This window comes from Myotis brandtii, unplaced genomic scaffold, assembly GCF_000412655.1.
Source record: "Myotis brandtii unplaced genomic scaffold, ASM41265v1 scaffold112, whole genome shotgun sequence".
Classification (NCBI taxonomy): Eukaryota; Metazoa; Chordata; class Mammalia; order Chiroptera; family Vespertilionidae; genus Myotis; species Myotis brandtii.
The window spans coordinates 15,015,389-15,033,595 of NW_005353838.1; the positions used below are offsets into that span (position 1 = coordinate 15,015,389).

An 18,207-nucleotide genomic window follows, 5' to 3' on the forward strand; every position below is an offset into this window, starting at 1 on the left:
CCCCGGTGCGGACGAGGGGCTGACTGGCCCTTGCCCTTGGACTGTGCCCTAGTAACCGATCCTCTCTGAGCTCTGATGTTCCCTGTCATCCCCGTTTCCCTCTGCAAAATGGGGCCTTTAGTAACAGGCTCACTCTGGGGTGCATCCCAGACCTTGGTCACAGCTCCTTGGGCTCAGGGACCCCAGGACAGGGGCGGGGGGTTGCAAGGCTCCACCTTTGAAGCACCATCAGTCGAGTACCCCACACGTGAGCAGGGCGCAAGGCACTGCCTGGCACCACACCGTAGGGCTCTCGGCACCAGGCTGCCGCAGGGGAGCCAGCACACAGAGCTGAGCTCTCTTCCAGGCAGTATGGCCAGGAGGGCAAGGTGCATCAGGGTCTGTTCTCCTGTGCCCACCTGCGCCTCCTTGGGGGTGCCCCTTATGGGCCTCCTCTCTGCCAGTTCCTTGCCCAGGGCCCTACCTGGAGGAAGAGAGCCTCGGGGTGGAAGGATCTCTGTAAAGGAGCAGCACGCTCCATGCCAAAGCTGCGAGTCTCACCTGCCGGCACCCGCACCTGGGGGCCACCTGGGGCTGCACGAGGGACGGTGGCAATGATTTCCTCCTGACCTCACAATAAAGTGGTCCCACTGGGTGTGTTTTTAACCCTGTTTGTGCTGTTCAGCTGTACACGGGCCAGCCCAGAGCTTCCAAGGGGCATCCATGCTTCTCATCTCCACACGGGCCTGGCCATCTTTGGGCAGATGGGGGTCAGACCTGGAGCAAAGGTTCTTGCTAGAAGGTGCTCCTGTGCTTTGGGGACATTTGGCAGCTTCCCAGGAGCCCACATCTCTGCTCTCCATCCCAGGCTCAGAAGGGATGGGGTGAGGGGTGTCACTCTTGTTCCTCCCAAGGCTCCAGGGTGTTGTCAGTGTGTGGCAGGTGTGTTCGGGGACAGTGGATGTGAAATAACCATGACCCAGATGGAGGAGGCATGAGCTGACCATGAGTCAGGATCACGGCATGAGGAGGATGGGTGGTGGGCTTGCTTTTGTGGGGGATGGAAGGGGGCAGTGGGAATGAGGGCAGAGTGGTGGGGGCAGGTGGGACAGGTTGGGGAAGGGGCAAAGGAGCCTGTGCAGGGCTCCAGCCAGACTGACTCCTTGCTGGTCCAGGCAGTCCTGCCCGCAGCCATGGTTTGGCCTGGTTTTCCTGGTCTCTTGTCAAGATGGGGCTCCCTATCGGGAAGTTTGCTGGGGGCTCCGGGCGATGTTCCTGTAAGGGGCAAGGAAGCCTCTTGGGCAGAGGGGACCAGGATCCTGTGCTGCACCCAGTCACAACCCCTTAATGTGGCCTTGGGTGAGTGGGTTCCTGGCTGGGGGCGCTTTCCTGGTGAGGTGCTGGGGGTAGGGTGTGAACCCCAAGAAGGGGTGTGGGTGACTCCCAATCCATCTGCCAGCAGGGAAAACACTCCGAATGAGCACTTGTGAATTCACGTTGTGCTTGTGAGCAGAGGTTACTGCGGAAGGTGCTCCTGCGCGCTCCCAATCCATCTGCCAACAGGGAAAACACTCTGAATGAGCACTTGTGAGCAGAGGTTACTGCGGAAGGTGCTCCTGCGCTCTGGGGACGTTTGGGGCTTCCCAGGGGCCCACATCTCTGCTCCATCCCAGGCTCCATCCCAGGCAAAAGGAAGAAAAGATAAATGACATTTATCCCGACACCCGGAAATCACCGTAGCTGACACTGCTGTGTGTCCTGCCAACCCCCTCTGTCTGTACAGACGCATGCACACATGCGCACACAAGCATGCATGCAAGATACACGTGCACACCCACATGCACACGCATGTGCACTTGTGAAAGCATGGTCTGTATGTTTTAAAATAAGCCATGAACATCTTTCTCTGCTATTAACTATTTTTCTGCAACGTAACTTTCCCCAGGTGCAGTTTTATTTTTGTGCTGCAGGCAGTAGTTGCTCATTGTTAGAAAAGACAAGATGACAGTGAAAACTACCCTGACCTTCCACTCAATGCTAAGCATCCTGAGCATGTTCTTTCCGATTTAATCCACACACACACACACACACGCACACACGCACACACACGCGCGTGTGTGCATCCTCAGCACCCCTGTACACACTATGCTTTTCACCCCCCCCACTTTTAATTAAAACAACGGCAATTTTGTGACCTTGACCTGCTTCCCCACACTGTGTCATCTCGCACGTGTCCGCCCAGTGCCTTGTTTATGGGCATTTACGTCATTTTGCTCATTTGTCAACATGCGGCACACGCCTTGGCCTAGGTTTCCCTTTGGTGGAACTCACAGAGGTTAAGTGTTCAGATTTCAGGAGTCCCCCCTGGTTCCCGTGCTCTCTGGGAGGGATAGAGCCTGTTGGCCCTGCACTCCTCAGGAATGATGTTCCCCCGTGTCCTGAGGAATTCATGGAAGTGTTACTGCCCTCGCCCTCTCCACACCACGTGGCATTTGTTTCCCGCGTTCCTGTCGGTTGGGGGTGTGGCTCTTCCTGACTTGCAGGGGCTCCCTGGAGCCCAGCACCACCCCCGTGTCCTCGGATCGGGGCACCTTCTCCCTCCCCATTTGACGTGCTGCCTGGGATTTTCTGTTCTGTGGAGGCTGCGTCTGTCCTGAGCTTCAGGGTCTGGTTTGCTGGGGACTGAGGAAGCCACCCCAGGCGAGACCACAGGGGGTGTGCACAGCCTCCAGCATTCTTGTTTTACCTGTAATTTTGCAAGCAGCCTAGAAGTAATTTTTGTGTGAGATGTGAGCGCCCCCCACAGCCAGCACATTCCCAGTGACTGGTGGTGATTGTCACTGCGCAGGAACTCCAGTGCCTGCCGCGGGCCGGGCTCCGCGGTTAACCTGCATCCCTGGGACCCGTCTCCACAGGCTCACCCTTGTGAAGTGTGCTTGCTGCCACCCACCCTCACTCAGATGAACAATGTCTTTTAGACCTTGTCACTTTTTCGTTTGGTTGGGAACACATGCTCCGGGCAGTGGTAGGTGTTGTGCTGGGGTTTGATGGTTTAACCTCACTTAGGATTGCCAGCCACTGCTCGTGCCTTCTCACCTCACACCCAGTCCTTCGGGACATCTGCTCAGCTCTTCACAACCTGGCCGCTTCCAAAACCTGCAGCCACCGCCAGCCCTAGCCCCTGCTCCAGTGCGTCTGTGTCCACGTGCAGGACGTCCATCAAAGTCCTCGCTGCTCCCCTCTGGCCTCCCCTACTAGTCACTGATGCCCCTTGTGCCTGGCTGTGCCCCCATCAACCTGGAGCGCTCCCTCCTCCTGCGCCCAGATGGAGGCCGCCACATCCTCCCTCCTCTGGGCATACTGCCCTCTGGCCTGCATGCTCTGGGCACCCAGAATAGGGAAAGGACAGTGTGACAGGTCCCCTGTAGGACCTCATCCTACAAGGGAGACTGCTGTTTGTGGGGGGTGAGTGCTGTCGGTCAGCCCCACAGGGCGGGACTGTGCTCACGGCCGGTGCAGAGAGGGTCCTGGGCACCCATGGATGGGGAGACCCAGCTAGGAGTCCCCAGGTTCACCTCATGTCATGTGTCTCCTACCCACACTGAGTGACATCTGGTGGCCGTGATGCATCCTTGTCCTGCGTGCTGGGAGGTCAGCTCCAGGCTCAGCAGACGCGGTGTCCCTGCCAGTGCCTTTCCGGCATCCGTGGCTCTTTCTTTATCCCTCCACGGCACACTGGCTGGTGCTGTGCAGTGTTAGGTGACAGTGGCAGCTGCAGGCCGCCTTGTGACTTCTTGGGAATGCTCTCAGCCACCCCCTTCTCCAAAGACACAAGGCACTGTCTCCCGGATCGTCCCGGTCAGTCAGTCATTTGGGTGTAAATCTTTAACTTCCTTTTGGGCTACATTTTGTCCCATTGATCTGTCTGCAATGTCGACAGGGTAGCGCACCCTCACCCATCTGGCCCACAGCCTCGTGTCCTTGGAAGGCTGACTGCCTGGGCAGGCCACCCACCCCTGCCATCCTCACCACCTCTCTCCTCCGAGCTTCCTGCTCCTCAGGAAATTAGGTTGCCTCTGTCTTCGGGATGTATGGGAACTGGCCACTTCTCTCCACATCCTTGGCAGTTGCTGTGGCGTCTGGGGAGGGCACCTCGTGACCCTACTCGGTGCCAAGCTCTGTACCACCTGGCCCAGCCCCACGGCAAGCAGTGAGGTGGGCTGGATGGGAGGCAGGGCTACGGAGATGTGGGGTGTTGCAGGGTGACAGATGGCGATTTCAGAGCAAGCATGGAAGCCGGGGCTGCGGGGTCCTGGTTAGATGGATGGAAGGTGGGGTGGGGTGGGGTAGGAGATGGAGGGACCAGTCTGGAGGATACCACTCCCTGAGTCCCATGCCTGAGGGGTGACCAGGTAAGGTCAGGGGAAGAGAGGGCCAGGAAGGTGGGAGTGGAGGGAGAGGGTCAGCTGGGGAGGAGGCCTGGAGACCGGAGAGGGTGTTGGTGTCGGGCTGGAATGTTGGTGATGTCAACAATGGCCTGGAATCTGCCAGCATCAGAATTCCTCCCAGGAGCCAGCGTGCTGTGCTCTCTGGAGAGACGGGCGGTGAGAGTGGCCAGTGGGGTCCCAGGAAGCATGGAGAAACCAGAGGGCAGGAGCTGAGGGCTCCTTCCACAGAGCAGGGCCCACCTGCTCACCCTGGGAGCCTAGGGAGCCAGGCACCTGCCCTCCTTCCCTCCGTCCTGCTGCGCTTCCTCTGGCCGTAGGTGTAGACTGACGGTGAGCCAGGCACTGCCCTCCACCCCCACGGCCGAGGTCCTGGCTTAGTTTCGTGTGTGGTTTGTGTTCTTGTTCATGGTCTTTCTCCGGCTTAAATGCTGCGGCGCTGTGGTGGCCCGTCGTGTCCTGCGGCCCATGGCTCTGTGTCCTGGGGAAGTCGCTCCCCCTCCCCCTGTCATGTGTTCTGTGTCTTCTCCAGGTTTTGAAGCATGAATTTCCATGTTTCAGTCCTTCTTTCATTCAAAACATGTTGTTTTGATTGTAGCATGCGGCAGGGACCTGTTTTCTTCTTTTCCATGGCGATCGCCAGTGGCTGGGCCCTGTTTGTGAGGGGCCTCTTCTCCCCACCCCTCTGGCCCTGGAGACACCGCAGTTTCCAGAATGTCAGACAGCATCTGTTGCCTGGGGTGGGTGCAGCTGCCACACTGTGGGTGAGGCTCCAGGCTCTCCTCTCCATGGGGGCGCCTTAGTCCCACCGCCAGGTTCTTACAGCTCCTGCCGGCCCACCTCCGGGGCACCCACCTTCTGCAGGGGGTCTAAGCCTCGGCTGCACTTGATGCCGTGTCCAATCTCTCTTTTTTTGTTTTTGTTTAAAAAATAGACTTGTTCTCACCTGACAGTTTCCATCTCTCCATTTTCCTCCGAGACCACACAACACTCAGCTGCCCTCCTCTCAGGCCCCGGGACTGGCTTCTGCTATGTGCTGTGACCTCTCAAACTAGACTCCCCCCGTTTTCTCCGGTTTCTTGTTCTCACCGCCGGTCTGGTTCCTGGTCATTGCGTATTTTAAGACCTTGCTGGCTTGTTTCTCTGCTTCCCCAGGTCGGGTATGGAAATGGGTTTATGCTGGAAACCAGGAAAGTCCCGGTTCATAGTTTCAGGCCACACAAAGGAGGTGGAAATGTTTAGATTCTCTGAGGTTTCACTTTGGTGTGGGGTCCTGTCTGGGCAAGGCCTCATGTGTGCAGAGTTGGGGAGGGCTGGAGGGCCAGCTGGTCTCCTGGGACCCCACCCTCCAGTGTCCGTCGCCTCCCTAGACCCTGTCCCCATCTCTGGCAGCCTTGACATGCAACTTGCCATCTGTCTTTGGTTTCCAGCAGGGACAGACCCGTCCTCGCCCTCCTATTACTCACTAGGGAAGGAGGGTTGGGGGAATCAGCTCTCCATCCTGGACCAGTGCTAGTGCTTTGACTATAAACGTCATTTCTGGACAGAGGTTATCTCCAGGAAGAGAAATGTTGTCACCTGAAGGGGAGCAGAGCATGCGTTCCTGTGTGTTTGCACGTGTGTGTGCACACAGGTGTGTTGAGTGCACACTTGCTGTCTGTGGCTGTCTGCTGCCTGCCCATCAGTGTGGGTCGTCAGGATGTCTGTGGACTTCCAGATTCCTTTGAGGAATAATGGGATGGACGGCGGGCCGGGCTTGGGAGCCCAGGGGTGGTCTGGGCCTGGCCCATGGTGGGCAGGACGAAGACCCCGACGCAGCCCAGCGGGTGGTCCTGTGCTGAATGCCCATCTCATGTGTGCCCTCCCTTTCGACAGGAAGAAAGTACTTGTCGGAGATCAGGAAGAAGTTCAAGAAGTCCATGAACAAGTACCCAGAGACCTTGGGGTTGCTGCTCCAGTTGAATAAAGTGTACACCAGCTACAGTCATGAATGAGCCATGGCTGCCCACCTGCCCCAAGGCTGAGTGGGCCCCAGCGCCCAGGAAGGGGGAGGAGCAGGGCATCAGGCACCCTGGGCTCGTGGAGGCCAGGGGAGCAGGCAGCCACTGCTCTACAGGTACCCCCAGCCCCACTGCACCCAGGCTGTCAGGGGAGCCCCTCTGTGGAGCCTCATTCTTCCCTCCGGGGCGTGCTGTCCACCGTGTTGGGGGGCCCTGCCCCTCACACTCCGGGGGTCTGGGCTGGCGGCACTGAGCCCTCAGCACTCCAGGCTTCTGGGGAGAGGCTTTGCTGAATGTCTGCCAGGCTGCTGGTGTGGGCTGTGATGCCCAAATAAAGGGACTCAGCAGCAGCTCATGTGTCTGTGTTGGCTTCTAGTCTCTAGATGAGGAGCTGGGCTTTGCACACAGTGGCACCTGGGCAGGGGGAACGGGGAGAGGACAGGGCTGGCAGCTTCGCCCCAAGGACCATGCAGGCCTTGGCTTGCGGAGGCATGGTGGCTGGGGCAGTGGTTCCACTCTGGTGAAAGACGCAGGGCACAGCGGGACTCTAGAGCCGGATGGCACCTTCAGGACATGCCACCAGCCCTGGCCTCAGGACCACACTGGTCCCCCTCCCTCCAGCGTCCTGGGCATCTCCAAGGATCCTTGGCAGGAGCTGGAATTTCCCGGGCACGTGCGAGGGTGTGTGTGTCCAGAGCAGCGGAGGTGTGGACGGCAGCGGGGCCTGGGCCTTTTCCTTCTCCAGGGCACCAAGTCCTCCTGGAGTGGGATGAGGACACGCAGACCCTGCACTCTGCAGCCTCCGGGCCACAGTGCTGGGTGCAATCGCTTCCCCTCCCAACAGGCCCTGAGGCCCACCATGCTGTGCACAGCCCGTGGGGACACGCTTGCTGCTGGGCTGTGCAGGGAGGGATCACAGCAGCCACACAAGGTCTCCAGCCTTTTATTCATACAAGGACACAGGAACATATGTCACCAGCTGACACCACACGGCAGGACACAGCAGGCCTGGCGACTGCCTGGCCAGCTCTCCCAGAGACCCCTGTGAGGTGAGGACAGCACAGGCCCCATTGGGCCATCCCATGCAGCACAGGGCGCCATCCTGGCACACCACAGTCACTGTCCAAATCCTGAGTCCGGCTGGCCCTCGCCCACGGGGAAGGAAGCCCTGGGCCCAGTCCCTACCCCAACACTTCAGGGTTAGCATGGGGTGAACGTGCCTGTGGGACTGGGCTACCTGGTGGAGCTCAGCTGGAGGCCTGGACCCAACACACCGAGAACGGTGCCAGGGGCCCTGACCAGCAGCCAGGGGCCTCCCCAAGGCCTCAAGGGAAAGCAAAGTGGTGCTAAGCAGCCTGCTCGGGACGCTGGCACTGGCTAGGGTGGCTGTCCCTGCCCATGCTGGCTCCGCCTCCCCCAGACCCTCCGGGCCCACCTTCTCCTTGCCTGAGCCCCTCTCTGGCAGGGTGCCAGCCCCCTCCCCAGGGCCAGCAGCAGCTGGGGCCGAGGAAGGAGGGCCCCCAGGCCTGCATGAACAGGGTGTACGCCCAGATCCTGGGCCCTCAGGAGGTCATACTTCAAAAGCTATTTGGGAGGAGCTGAGAAAGCTCCCAGTGAACATGGATGAGAAGCATCTGTACATATCTGCACATCTGGAAAAGCCCTTAACTGTCAAAGCTCCCCCAGGCTCCCTGCAGCTGGCAGGGTCGAAGGAGGGACCCAGGCGTCCCTCTGACCTGCAGTGCCAGGGCTCACTGGCCCTGAGCTGAAGTTTCACCTGCCACTCAGCATCCCTGTGGCCAGGTGATGGCCATGGGTTGCCTCCATCCCTGGCCTATGTTACCCTGAGCTGGCCCCTGGCCCTGGCCCTGGCCTTGGGTGGGGACAGGAGGGAGGATAGTGGCCAGGTTACTCCTCCCACATCTTAAAGTCCTTATGCAGGCCGTGGACCCAGCCCATGTGTGAAGGTGAGGCTCACCTTTGCGGAGGGCCCCAGCTTGCTCTTCTGAGATGGCCAGGAGCAGCAAGCCCACCCACAGACAACTGAGAGCAGAGCCCAGGATGCATGGCTGTGCCGGCTGCTGCTCATGGCACATCTGAGGCCCCTGAAGCTGGTCTTCGGCAAGGAGGTCTGCAGGGACCGGCGGCACCTCGCCAGACAGGCTCTCACCTGACTCAGGGTTCTGGGGGGCCTATGGCATCACAGGGTGGAGGCCTGGCTGCATATGAGGGGTTCGTGCATAATCTCAAAGGCCCTCAAGGTCTCAGGTGGTGGAAGCCCTGACACCCTCTTGGGGATTCTTGGGGCACTGAGGGGTGGGTCCCACTTTCTGACATCTGGAGCCCCTAGTTGTCATGGAAGGAGGCAGAAGAGGAAGGCACAGGCTCAGGGTGCCTCCCCACAGGCCCTGGCACTGGTCGGTGATGGTGCAGGGAGCTGGGGAGAGGCTTGTGGGCAGACTGGGGCCCAGGAGGGAGGGCCCCCAGGTCTGGGTGAGCAGGGGCAAGCTCAGATCCTGGGCCCATGGAAGGTCCCTGAAATACATGGCTTTTGGGGACATTGTTCCCAGCTGACCTGAGGGCCTCACACAAAATTAAGAGCCAGGGTGATGGCAAAGCCAGGCCTGTGGGGCCAGCACCACTCACCCTGCCCCCAGTGCGTCACAGACAGCAGTTCCTCGCTGTCCCTCTCTGTCCTGCCCTGGGCCTCTACGACGAGGGGAATTAAATATTGTCTGTTCGTGTTTTGGCAAAGTCAGTCCTTGGCCTCAGTCCCTGGGGCTGGGAGCAGTTACCGCCACCGGGGCCTGGCCACTGAGAGAAGCAGGATGAGGAGGAGGACCAGGAGGGCCATGCAGGGCTGGGGGCAGCCTGTGGCTGAGGTCTTCTGGCCCTCCCGCTCCGACAGGCCGGGGAGGGCGTGGGTCAGGGTTGTCCGTGAGCTGGAGCTCTTCTTGTTGACCCTCCGGCCGCAGATGTCTTCAGGGCAGCCGTCCCCACTACCTGAGCTGCTGCTGCCGTCGTCACCTGGGGAGGAAAGGAGGTTCGGGCAGGCCAACCTTGCCCTGGGGACCGCAGGTGCAGTGTTCCTGCGTGTGGGCCTCCCATGCTAGGCGGCATCCTGCCCAGGGCAGCTTGCACTGCCTTGGTTTGCCAAGGCTGGATGGACATCCTGGCCAGGTCTCAACTATGCCTGGGGACATGTAAGGGGTTGGGCAGCAGCAGTGCCCTCAGAGCCACTGGAGGCTCAGGGGCTGGGAGGGCCCCTCCCCTGCATCCTTCTGCAGTGGGGTGGGGCTTCATGGCACCCCCATGGCCCTCAGCCCCCGGCATAGTCCCCACCCCCAGCCTGGTGCCTGGCCCTCACTGGCGTCCTGGAAGTCTGCGTCCTCGCCATTGTAGGCACTGCGCAGCCGGTTGGTCATGATCTTCAGCTGCATGATCTGCTGGCGGATGGTCATGTCGGGCTTGGTGATGTCCACCTCCACCTCGGGGTTGTTGATCTGGTTGGCCAGGCCGTCACCCATCACCTCAGGGAGGTACCTGGGGCCAGGAGGGCAGCCCTGGGTGACTGCCCGAGTCCCTGCAAAGCGGCACTACCCAAGCACTCCCCTCCTCCCGCCCAGGTGGTGGCACATCTGAGACCCCCTCCCAGTGGCCTTTAGGCACCAACAGGAGCCCATGAAGGCCCCACAGCAGTGGGGTGTGGACACACTGCATGGTGTGTGGGGCGAGGAGTTGGCTTAGGACAAGGATTTGGCCCTCGTCCCAGCTTTCTGTGTCTGCTGTGTGTCCCAGGTGAGGCATAGCCCTGTGCACCACACAGCACCTGGTGCCTCAGGCCAGACAACGGGCCCACTGAGAACTCACGGGAGGGACGACCTGTGGTCAGCCAGGTGGCACCTACCGGCCCTTGGCCATCCCGTTCCAGCAGCGGTCGTCACTGGAGGCACTCATGGCCATCTTCTCACTGCACAGTGTCCCTGGGAGGCTGATCCAGAAGTCCTGGGCGTCGCGGAGCTGGGCTTTGGCCTCAGAGACCTGCAGGGCAACAGTCAGGCCACTGGAGGCCCTGGCCCAGCCTGCCCTCCCCTCCCCCATCCCCCAGGGCCTGGCCGGCTGAGGGGCCACTCACCAGCTTCTCCAACACGCCTGCAGGTGGCTTCTCCTGCAGTGCCAGCTTGCCCCGTGGCCGCTTCTCCTCAGACCCGGGGCTGTGAGGGTTCACCTTGGGGTTCCCGCAGCCCTGGATGACCTGGGGGGAGACCACAGGGGTCCTGGAGGGGCACGAGGCCATGTCTGGCCACCCCTCCCATACTGACCACACCCTCCTGCCCGCACCTTGGCTGTGAGCGTGTCTCTGTTGTCCTGGAGGGCGTTGATGGCCTCCGCCAGCCACAAATGCACGCTGCCGATGACGTTCTCTGCGCCCGCGGGGCCCCAGAACTTGTCGGTGATGAGCACCATGGAGTCTGGCACAGGCGTGGGCACACACAGGCAGTTTGTATGTCTGCATGCTGGCCCACCTTATGTCAATGCGTGCAAGCTCATACATGTTGACATGCACATACCGCACTGGCCTACCACACTTCAGGTACATGTCAGCTCACACATATTTATATGGATGCATGCTGGCTCCATATGAGTATATATCAGTGCATGTGTGTCGGCATGTGCCCTTGTTGACCCACACCATACTAGCACATGTGCACGTTAGCATGTACCTATTGTCCCACTACATGTCAGCACATGTGCATGCCAGCTGACCCACATATCAGCAACATACATGTTAGCTCATGCATGTGTTAGCCCACTGTGTCAATACATGCTGGCATATGTGCATGTTGGGGCACTTGCCCAGTGGGGAAGGGCAGGAACTATGACTCCACAGGGCTCCCTCCCACGCAACTGCCTGTGTCACACTCCACCCAGGCATTCAGAAGGAATCCTTGTCCCTTGACCCTGAGGACCACCTGCCTCCCAGGGCCCTGGCCGCGTTGGCAGGTGGTGGCAGTGAGGGCTCACCCAGAAGGTTCCTCCACTCGGCGTCCAGGTCGGCCTGGTTGGCCAGGCAGCCCTTGAGTACGTTGCGGCAGTAGTCGGGGCAGGGCCGGGCGCCGGGGACCCCCAGGCAGTGTGCGCAGTACAGTAGCTTCATGACGGCCCGCGAGCACTCAGGGCCCAAGGGCACCTGGAGAGCCAAAGCAGCCTCAGCACCTTGTGGTGGGTGCCCAGCCCCCCAAGAAGTCCCAGGGTGGGGGCTCTGGATGGTAGTCAGGTGGCCTCAGTTCTGCTCCAACCACAGTGGGGCCTGGCCTGGCCCTTCTCGGGGGTCCTATCTCTTCCCAAGAGGGTGTTGGCCATGGGGGCACTCACCCTGATCATCACTCCCTGGCACACTGTGTCACTAGCCCTCCCAGGGAAGCCCTCCTGGAACACAAGTGCCATGCAGATGGGAGGACCAGAGTCAGGGCTGAGGGGTGGTGTGCTAAGGACCCCAGCTGCAGGGGGAGGTGGCTCACACCCAGGGCTGTGAGACTAATGCTCTTCCACACCTATTATCAGGTGGGTCTGACATGGGCTGCCCAATGGGGCAAGGCACCCGCTGGTCTGCATGGCCTCGGGCCCCAGCCTGCTCTGGCCTCAAGGCACATGTCGCTCTAGTCTCCTGTTCTCCTGACCCCTTCGGCTGGATCAGCATCAACCCTAGACCCTTCTTGCTGTCCTTCCTGCCTGGCACCCAGCCTGGCCAAGGACTAGACAGTGGGTGGGCTGCCCAGAGTGGAGCTCATGTCTTCTGATGTGCTGTCGGAAGGTCCCTGGGCAGCAACTCAGGATCAGGAGGTGGCCCAGAGGCCCAGGGGCTGGGATTTGAAGCAGTGGGGCAGGGCTTGGGTCCCCGAGGGGCTTCTGAGAGCCCTAGGCAGCTGGGCGCACCTGGGCCACCTTCCGGACCACATCGCCAGCCACGCCCAGGCCCTGCACGAAGGAGCGTGTGGCTACGAAGGCGCGGGTGGCCCTCAGGCGCAGCTCTCGAGGGGCATCCCCAAAGGGCCGCAGGGGCTCGGCCTGCTTGCCCAGGCAGTCCAGGTAGTCGTCAGGCAGCAGCAGTTGAGGGTGCAGCTGCCTGAAGAGGCGCTCCAGCAGGCGGGCCCAGAACTCAGCCAGCGCATCCTCCAGGTGCAGGTTGGCCCCTCGGTAGTAGAGGCGCAGCTCTGTGTACAGGTCCCGGAAGGCCTTGGCGTTCTGTGTGTACAGCTCCCCGAAGGCGCTGGGGAAGGTGTCCTGCAGCGCCCGCTCCGAGTCGTTCAGCAGGTGCTGGAAGTGATCTGGGCATGGGGAGGCGGCTGTGAGGTCCCCACACACAGGGTGTCCCCCCCACACACACAGGACATACCCAGGAGTGCTGGGTGTTCCGTTCACGCCCCACCTGCCCCTCCCCAGGTGGCGGGGGAAGGCTTTCTCCGAGGCTCATCATCTGAGGCAAGGATAGTGTGGTCGACCCAACAGGAACAGGTGGGCCCTAACGAGCTGAGGCCAATTAAAGTTGGCCAGGACCAGCAGGCATGTGGAGATGACCTCGGGGTCCCTGGCTCCCTGGAGTCTATGAGGCCAGCTATTGTGGACAGGAGTCCAGGAACTAAGATGCACAGGCCTCGGACGAAAGCCACCCGGGGCCCTAGATCTTTCTGCTCAGGCTTGCTGCCCCTCACTCCAGCACTGCCCAGTGCCTTCTCCTTCCACAGAGATCTCAGTTCAGAGGCCACTTCCTGGGGATGCCCCCTAGTGCTCCCACTTAGGCATCATCATGTTGTCTTGACATTCATTGGTTAGGGCCCTCGGTTCTCTGCCTGTGAGGGACTCGGAATGAATGACGAACGCGCCAAGCTCTTTCTGCCACCACCCCAGGCAGGCCCGGCACTCTGCCCAGCCCCCGCTGCCCAGGCCCAATCTTAACCCTCACACTGAGCTCCCTGGCTCCAGGCCACCTGGTGGCAAGCACAAGGCTGGTCTCAGGAGGGCACCACCTGTGAAAGGAGCCACCTGGAGGGCAGAGGAACTCCCTTCTGAGGGCCTGATGGAAAGGATGGCTCCACACCCCTGAACACGCATGCGTGCTGGGCTGTGTTCACCACGGTGGGTGCAGAGGCCTCAGACTCTGGGGCTCATGGGTCCCTGCAGGCAGGTAGCCTTCTGCTATTGGGACCCCCAAATCCAAGACCCAGCCCCAAAGTGCTACCCCATCCCCCCTCTGACTCCACTTCACCAAGTGAGACCCCCAGCTCCTCCAGGACACTGGTTCGGTGTCCTGCGGTCCCTAAGCCCTGGGTCCCACTCACCGTCGAAGCTGCGCAGCTGAGCTGCCAGTGTGGCCTGCAGGGTGCGGCTGCTGTCCAGGAGCGCAGTCTCCAGCTCAGCACGGCTGCGGTTGGCCAGGTTCTCCTCCATCTCGCTGGTGCAGCAGGTGTAGCCCTGGGGGCAGATCCGCAGGTGCTCACCTGTGGGGAGGTGATGGGGGGTACTGTGTGAGACACAGGAGGGGTGGGAGGCTGGGGGGCATGGGCCCAGGGTGAGGCAGACGTGGGACCAGAACTGGCCTCAGGCTGGTGGGGTCTCCTGGGCAGTGGGTGTGGATGGCAGGCCCCAGAGTGGGCACAGCTCAGGTGCTGGTGCCTGGGTGAAGGTAGATGGGGGCAGGGTGGGGCCTGAGTGGCCTGTGCAAACCCTAGCCCTTCCTTTGCAGGCCCTCACCTATAGGCCCTCCTGGGAGAACCTGGTGGGTATGGGCACAAAGCAGGGGTGCAGAAGACTGAGCCCAGGGTACGATGTTAGGTGTCATCCCCACCCTGCTGCCACCATGCACTGAGAAGGGAGGGCCACCAGGGGCTGGGAGCAGCTCAAGTCACCTCTGTCCCCCAGCACAGAGTGGCCTGAGGTCCTGTGTGTGGGGGTGGGGATGGGCTGCCAGACTTAAAGCTCACTAGAGGAGGCTTTCCACCTGCCTCGTGTCCCTCGCCTGCCCGGGCCCAGGCTGAGGATGGGGAGCGAAAAGGGGATCCTGGAGGGGCAGGCAGAGCAGCCTCAGCCTCCTCCCCCAACACCACCTGGGGCTCAAGGTCCCACTGAACAGCAGGCCTGGGTGGACCCGACCTACTATGGGGGTGCCTGGTGACAGACAGTTCTGGGCTGGCCAGAGGCACTGGCTCCAAAGGGTGCAGACTACCCAGGGCAGGACAGGGCTGGGGAACAAGTCTGCTGGAGGGCCTGATGTGAGCCATCCCCGTCGAGCAGGACTTGTACCCCCTTCAAGGGTCTGTCCCCTCTCCTGCGCCCTCAGCAACCCATCACCCCTCGTGCTGAAGGTTAGAATCGACTCCCTGGCAGTGCTGTTCACAGCAATGCCTGTCCAGGTTCCCTGGCCGGTCAAGGACAGGCTGAGTCAGCACAGCCTGGCAGGGAGGGTCAATCGAGGGAGAGGGAACACTGTGCCTTTAAAAATGTGCTAGTCCCGGTTTTATAACAACTATGGTTTTGAGGTGGGTGCTGGGATCCCATTTCACAGACCAGGAAACTGAGACTGGCAAAGATTAGGTATCGGGACCAGGTGGCTCAGGATGCAGGTCCTCACACCCACTGGGGCACCCTGAAGCCCCACTGGCCCCACCCCCTACTCACAGCCCCCTTCCCAGCCCATTCACTCCCACAGGACCTGGTGCCAACCTGGGCTGGGCTGGAGTGGAATGCAGGCAGGGTCTGACCTGGGCACAGGCTGGGTGGAGCAGGGGTCGGGGGTCCCCCTGTGCACAGCTCTGAGGTGGGGGCAGGGCTTCCAGGGTCCTGAGGTGGGGGCTCCCAGGTGACCTGAAGTCAGGACCTGGCCCAGGGCATGAGCTGGACAGAAGCCTGGGCAGGGGGAGAGGAAGAACCTGGAAGTGATCCCAGCAGGCCCATCTGAGGGGCTGTGGCCCCACCTTGGGTCAGTGCTGACAGATGCAGCAGCAAGATCACTTGTGTGCCCACACCTTGGAGAACCCCAGGCCTGTGGGGGTGCAAAGTCAGGGGCCTGGAACCCGGCCCCCAGGGTGAATGAGGCTGTTCAGGTCTCCTGGGAGTCAGCTGGGGCAAGACATGCAGCCTGGCTCCCCAGGGCCTGGCAGAGAGGAGATGCCCCATCCCTGTCCTCCTTCCGTGGGGGGACAGGCACCTCCAGGCAGGGAGGGCTGGGACATGAGCACATTCCCAGCTACCGCCCTTCCCTCTCAGCCGCTGTCGCTGACTGATGTGTGGACCAAGACCCTGGCCAGCAGGGGCAGGATACAGAGCCCAAGGCCCTGTCCCCAGGAGTCCCAGCCGGCAGAGCAGGGCAGATACCGAGCTGTGTCCCAGAGGGCAGAATGGGGCTGTGTGCACCCAATCAGGAGGAACCTGAACCCCCCACCCCATGCTGACCAGAGGACCCCATTCTGCCAGCCTCCCCAACAATAGGGGCCAGGAGAGCACCCTCTGACACCTGCTGCTCGGAACTATCAGTCTCCCGGTGGTGCTGGGGGTGGAGATGAGACGGGGCATGCCCTGGGGGAGAGGGAAGGACAGTTGCCAGCCTGGGCTCAGCTGTGATGGGTACTCGGGCCAGGCTGGCTGGGTCCGGGAGCAGTGGGCTCTTCGGATATAGCTCTTCGGACGGGTGGGCTGCAAAGGCATATGCACTCATAGGCCAGAGGGGCAGCAGCATCCTGGGCTGGCTGACCTCCCTCCAGAATCCTCCTGGTCCCCTGGTGGTCACCCACCCTTTCCCGAAACCCCACATTTATGTAGACAGCAGAGAGAGAGGCTGAGTCCACAAGAAGCGAGTACAAGACACCAGACACGGGGAACTCCCTCAGGGAAGGCTCTGAGGGTCCCTTGGCACTGTTAGCCCACCCATCGCTCACAGCTGTGAGCTGGCCCCAAGGCCTTGTCTGGCCACCTCGCCCAGCCGCCAGTGACCTGCGCTGTTCCGGCAGCCCCAGCACAGCCCCCGTCCCTCCCTCCCTCCTCGGACACACACGGGAGTGAAGACACGGAGCCAGAGCTCGGGCACCGGCCTGAGGCCCCCAGGCAGGCTGGGCCGAGGCGGTCCTCCCAGCCCGCTCAGGGCAGACTCAGCGGCTGGCAGTCAAGGCACAGAGGCTTTGCTCTTCCCCTATGTCCAGCCCTGGCCCCTCTCGGCCTGAGTGTAGGTCATCCGTTGGCCCTGGACTTCAGGTTGGCAGAGGTGGGCTCTGCAGGGCACCCTCCTGCAATGCAAGCCTGCCCCTCCTGGTCAGAGCCAAGTAGTGCTGGGGGGTGGTCTGCCAGAAGGGATGAGCTCCCTGACCTTGGAGGTGTGCAAGGCAGAATGAGGGATTCTCCACTTGCCATTCCACACCTTTCTACTCCCAAACACCTACGTCTTCTCTCAGCTCAATACTTGGAGAAGGGTGAGGACCAGGTCAGGGGGCTGGTCCTGCTCCCCCCGCAATCCACTCTGAAGCTTCCAAGTCTGCCTCTCTCGGCCACCCTGCTCCCCACAACTTGGCCTTTCCCTCCCCACTGACCCCTCCCGGGGCACTGAGGCTGCTCCCTGAGCTGGCCAGCGAGCCTCCCTCCTTTCTGCCAGGTCCCTTGGTTGGGTTCTTGACAGCTGGCTACATCCTTCCAGAACTCTCCCTTCCCTCAGTCTTTGGGACACTTCCTCCTCTCCCGATCCCAGGTTTTTTTTGGGGGAGAGGAGAGGGCTGTTGTTTCAGGCCCCCAACTCCCAGACCGCTCATCCTGCTCCTCAGTTAAAGGACCTGCAATGGCTTCTCTGGCTGGGGTTCAGACTCCTGGGGCCACCCCCAACTCCGGCTTCTCCTCACTAACCCCCATCAGTCCGTAGGCATCACACCCTCCTGCCACCTGCTGACACAGCTCCCAGCCCTCCTGTCTTAGGGCACGGACAGCCTCCAAAAGGTGTCCCCATCCCCCAGGGGGATGATGGTGCCACGCCAAGCCCATCTCTCCAGAAGCTTCCACGGCTCACTCGGGTGTGCAGACTACAGCTCAATCACCTTTAAAGCCACATTCCAGATGCTCTGTACCCACTGACCCAGCCACCGAGTCTCTAATTCAGGGCATCTCTGGTATGGAAAAGCAGGCAGGGCTCCCCCCACCCCCTACTCAGTTCTGGGCCCTACAGCAGGCTTGGATGGCTGAATTCAGCCAGGGGTGCAGAAAGCTTCCCAAGCAAGAGGCTTCTCTGGACAACAGCCCCATGCCCACTCCTGCTCCTGGACCCCACCCAGCTCCAGGAGCGGCGGATCCTCCTGGCATGTCCACCAGCCTGCTGGGTCAGGGCACTGCCCACCGCCCAGCTCCAGACCTCCTTTTCTTATCTCTGCCACCCTCCCCCACCTCACCTTTGGCCCTGACCAGTCCCCATGCCCCCCCATGAGGGTAGCCTCAGACCCACCTGGGAGAGGACATTTCTACCCTCCCTCTTACTAACACATCAACTGCGGCAATAGCCCCTCCCCCTCAGCTCCCAGCACCCTTTCCTGCCCCTCATCCACCATTTCACCCACCACCCCAAACAAAGCCCCTGCACCATTTCAGCCAAATGACAGCGTCACCAAGAAGCCCCTCTGCCACCGATGCGGAGCCTCCATCACACACTGGGACTGTCGGTCGCATCTACGCTGGGTAGGAGGGGTCCGCCCCCCAAGCCCATGAGGGGCTCCTGCTGCCGGAGGGCGGAGGGCGACAAGCGCGAGACTGGCCCG

General features: G+C 61.2%; 2 protein-coding genes across 6 annotated transcripts in view; one reads left to right on the top strand and one right to left on the bottom strand.

The window, feature by feature from the left end:
* Nucleotides 1–6,774, top strand: part of ANKMY1 (ankyrin repeat and MYND domain containing 1) — a 45,230-nt gene extending 38,456 nt beyond the window's left edge. For 3 of the 4 annotated variants that reach the window (XM_005857704.2, XM_014546841.1, XM_005857703.2), the window contains one exon: nucleotides 6,300–6,774. In XM_005857704.2, coding sequence (XP_005857766.1) covers nucleotides 6,300–6,418 — 119 coding nt within the window. In that variant the 3' untranslated portion in view covers nucleotides 6,419–6,774. The remainder of the gene's footprint in view (nucleotides 1–6,299) is intronic. The other variant, XR_001363860.1, reaches the window with a different exon arrangement.
* Nucleotides 6,775–7,351: 577 nt separating this feature from the next.
* Nucleotides 7,352–18,198, bottom strand: GPC1 (glypican 1). 2 transcript variants are annotated; one of them, XM_005857705.2, is made up of 9 exons: nucleotides 18,058–18,198; nucleotides 13,765–13,923; nucleotides 12,362–12,753; nucleotides 11,450–11,615; nucleotides 10,766–10,896; nucleotides 10,560–10,679; nucleotides 10,332–10,465; nucleotides 9,792–9,967; nucleotides 7,352–9,451 (listed from the first exon to the last, which is right to left on the bottom strand). In XM_005857705.2, the coding sequence occupies exons 1-9, from the start codon at nucleotides 18,116–18,118 to the stop codon at nucleotides 9,216–9,218; spliced, it is 1,575 nt and encodes a 524-aa protein (XP_005857767.1). In that variant the 5' UTR covers nucleotides 18,119–18,198; the 3' UTR covers nucleotides 7,352–9,215. The 2 variants fall into 2 exon arrangements, with proteins under 2 accessions (XP_005857767.1, XP_005857768.1); XM_005857706.2 differs by lacking the exon at nucleotides 18,058–18,198 and adding an exon at nucleotides 18,033–18,052.
* Between the last annotated feature and the right edge of the window lie 9 nt (nucleotides 18,199–18,207).

What these genes read in the sequence shown, in the direction of transcription:
- GPC1 (XM_005857705.2), bottom strand. Translation starts at nt 18,118, where the DNA reads ATGCGACCGACAGTCCCAGTGTGTGATGGAGGCTCCGCATCGGTGGCA. An exon ending in CGAGTGGAGGAACCTTCTGG is followed by an intron (nt 10,897 to 11,449) that starts GTGAGCCCTCAC and finishes CGCCTGTGCCAG; the next exon opens with ACTCCATGGTGCTCATCACC. An exon ending in AACGGGATGGCCAAGGGCCG is followed by an intron (nt 9,968 to 10,331) that starts GTAGGTGCCACC and finishes TCCTGGCCCCAG; the next exon opens with GTACCTCCCTGAGGTGATGG.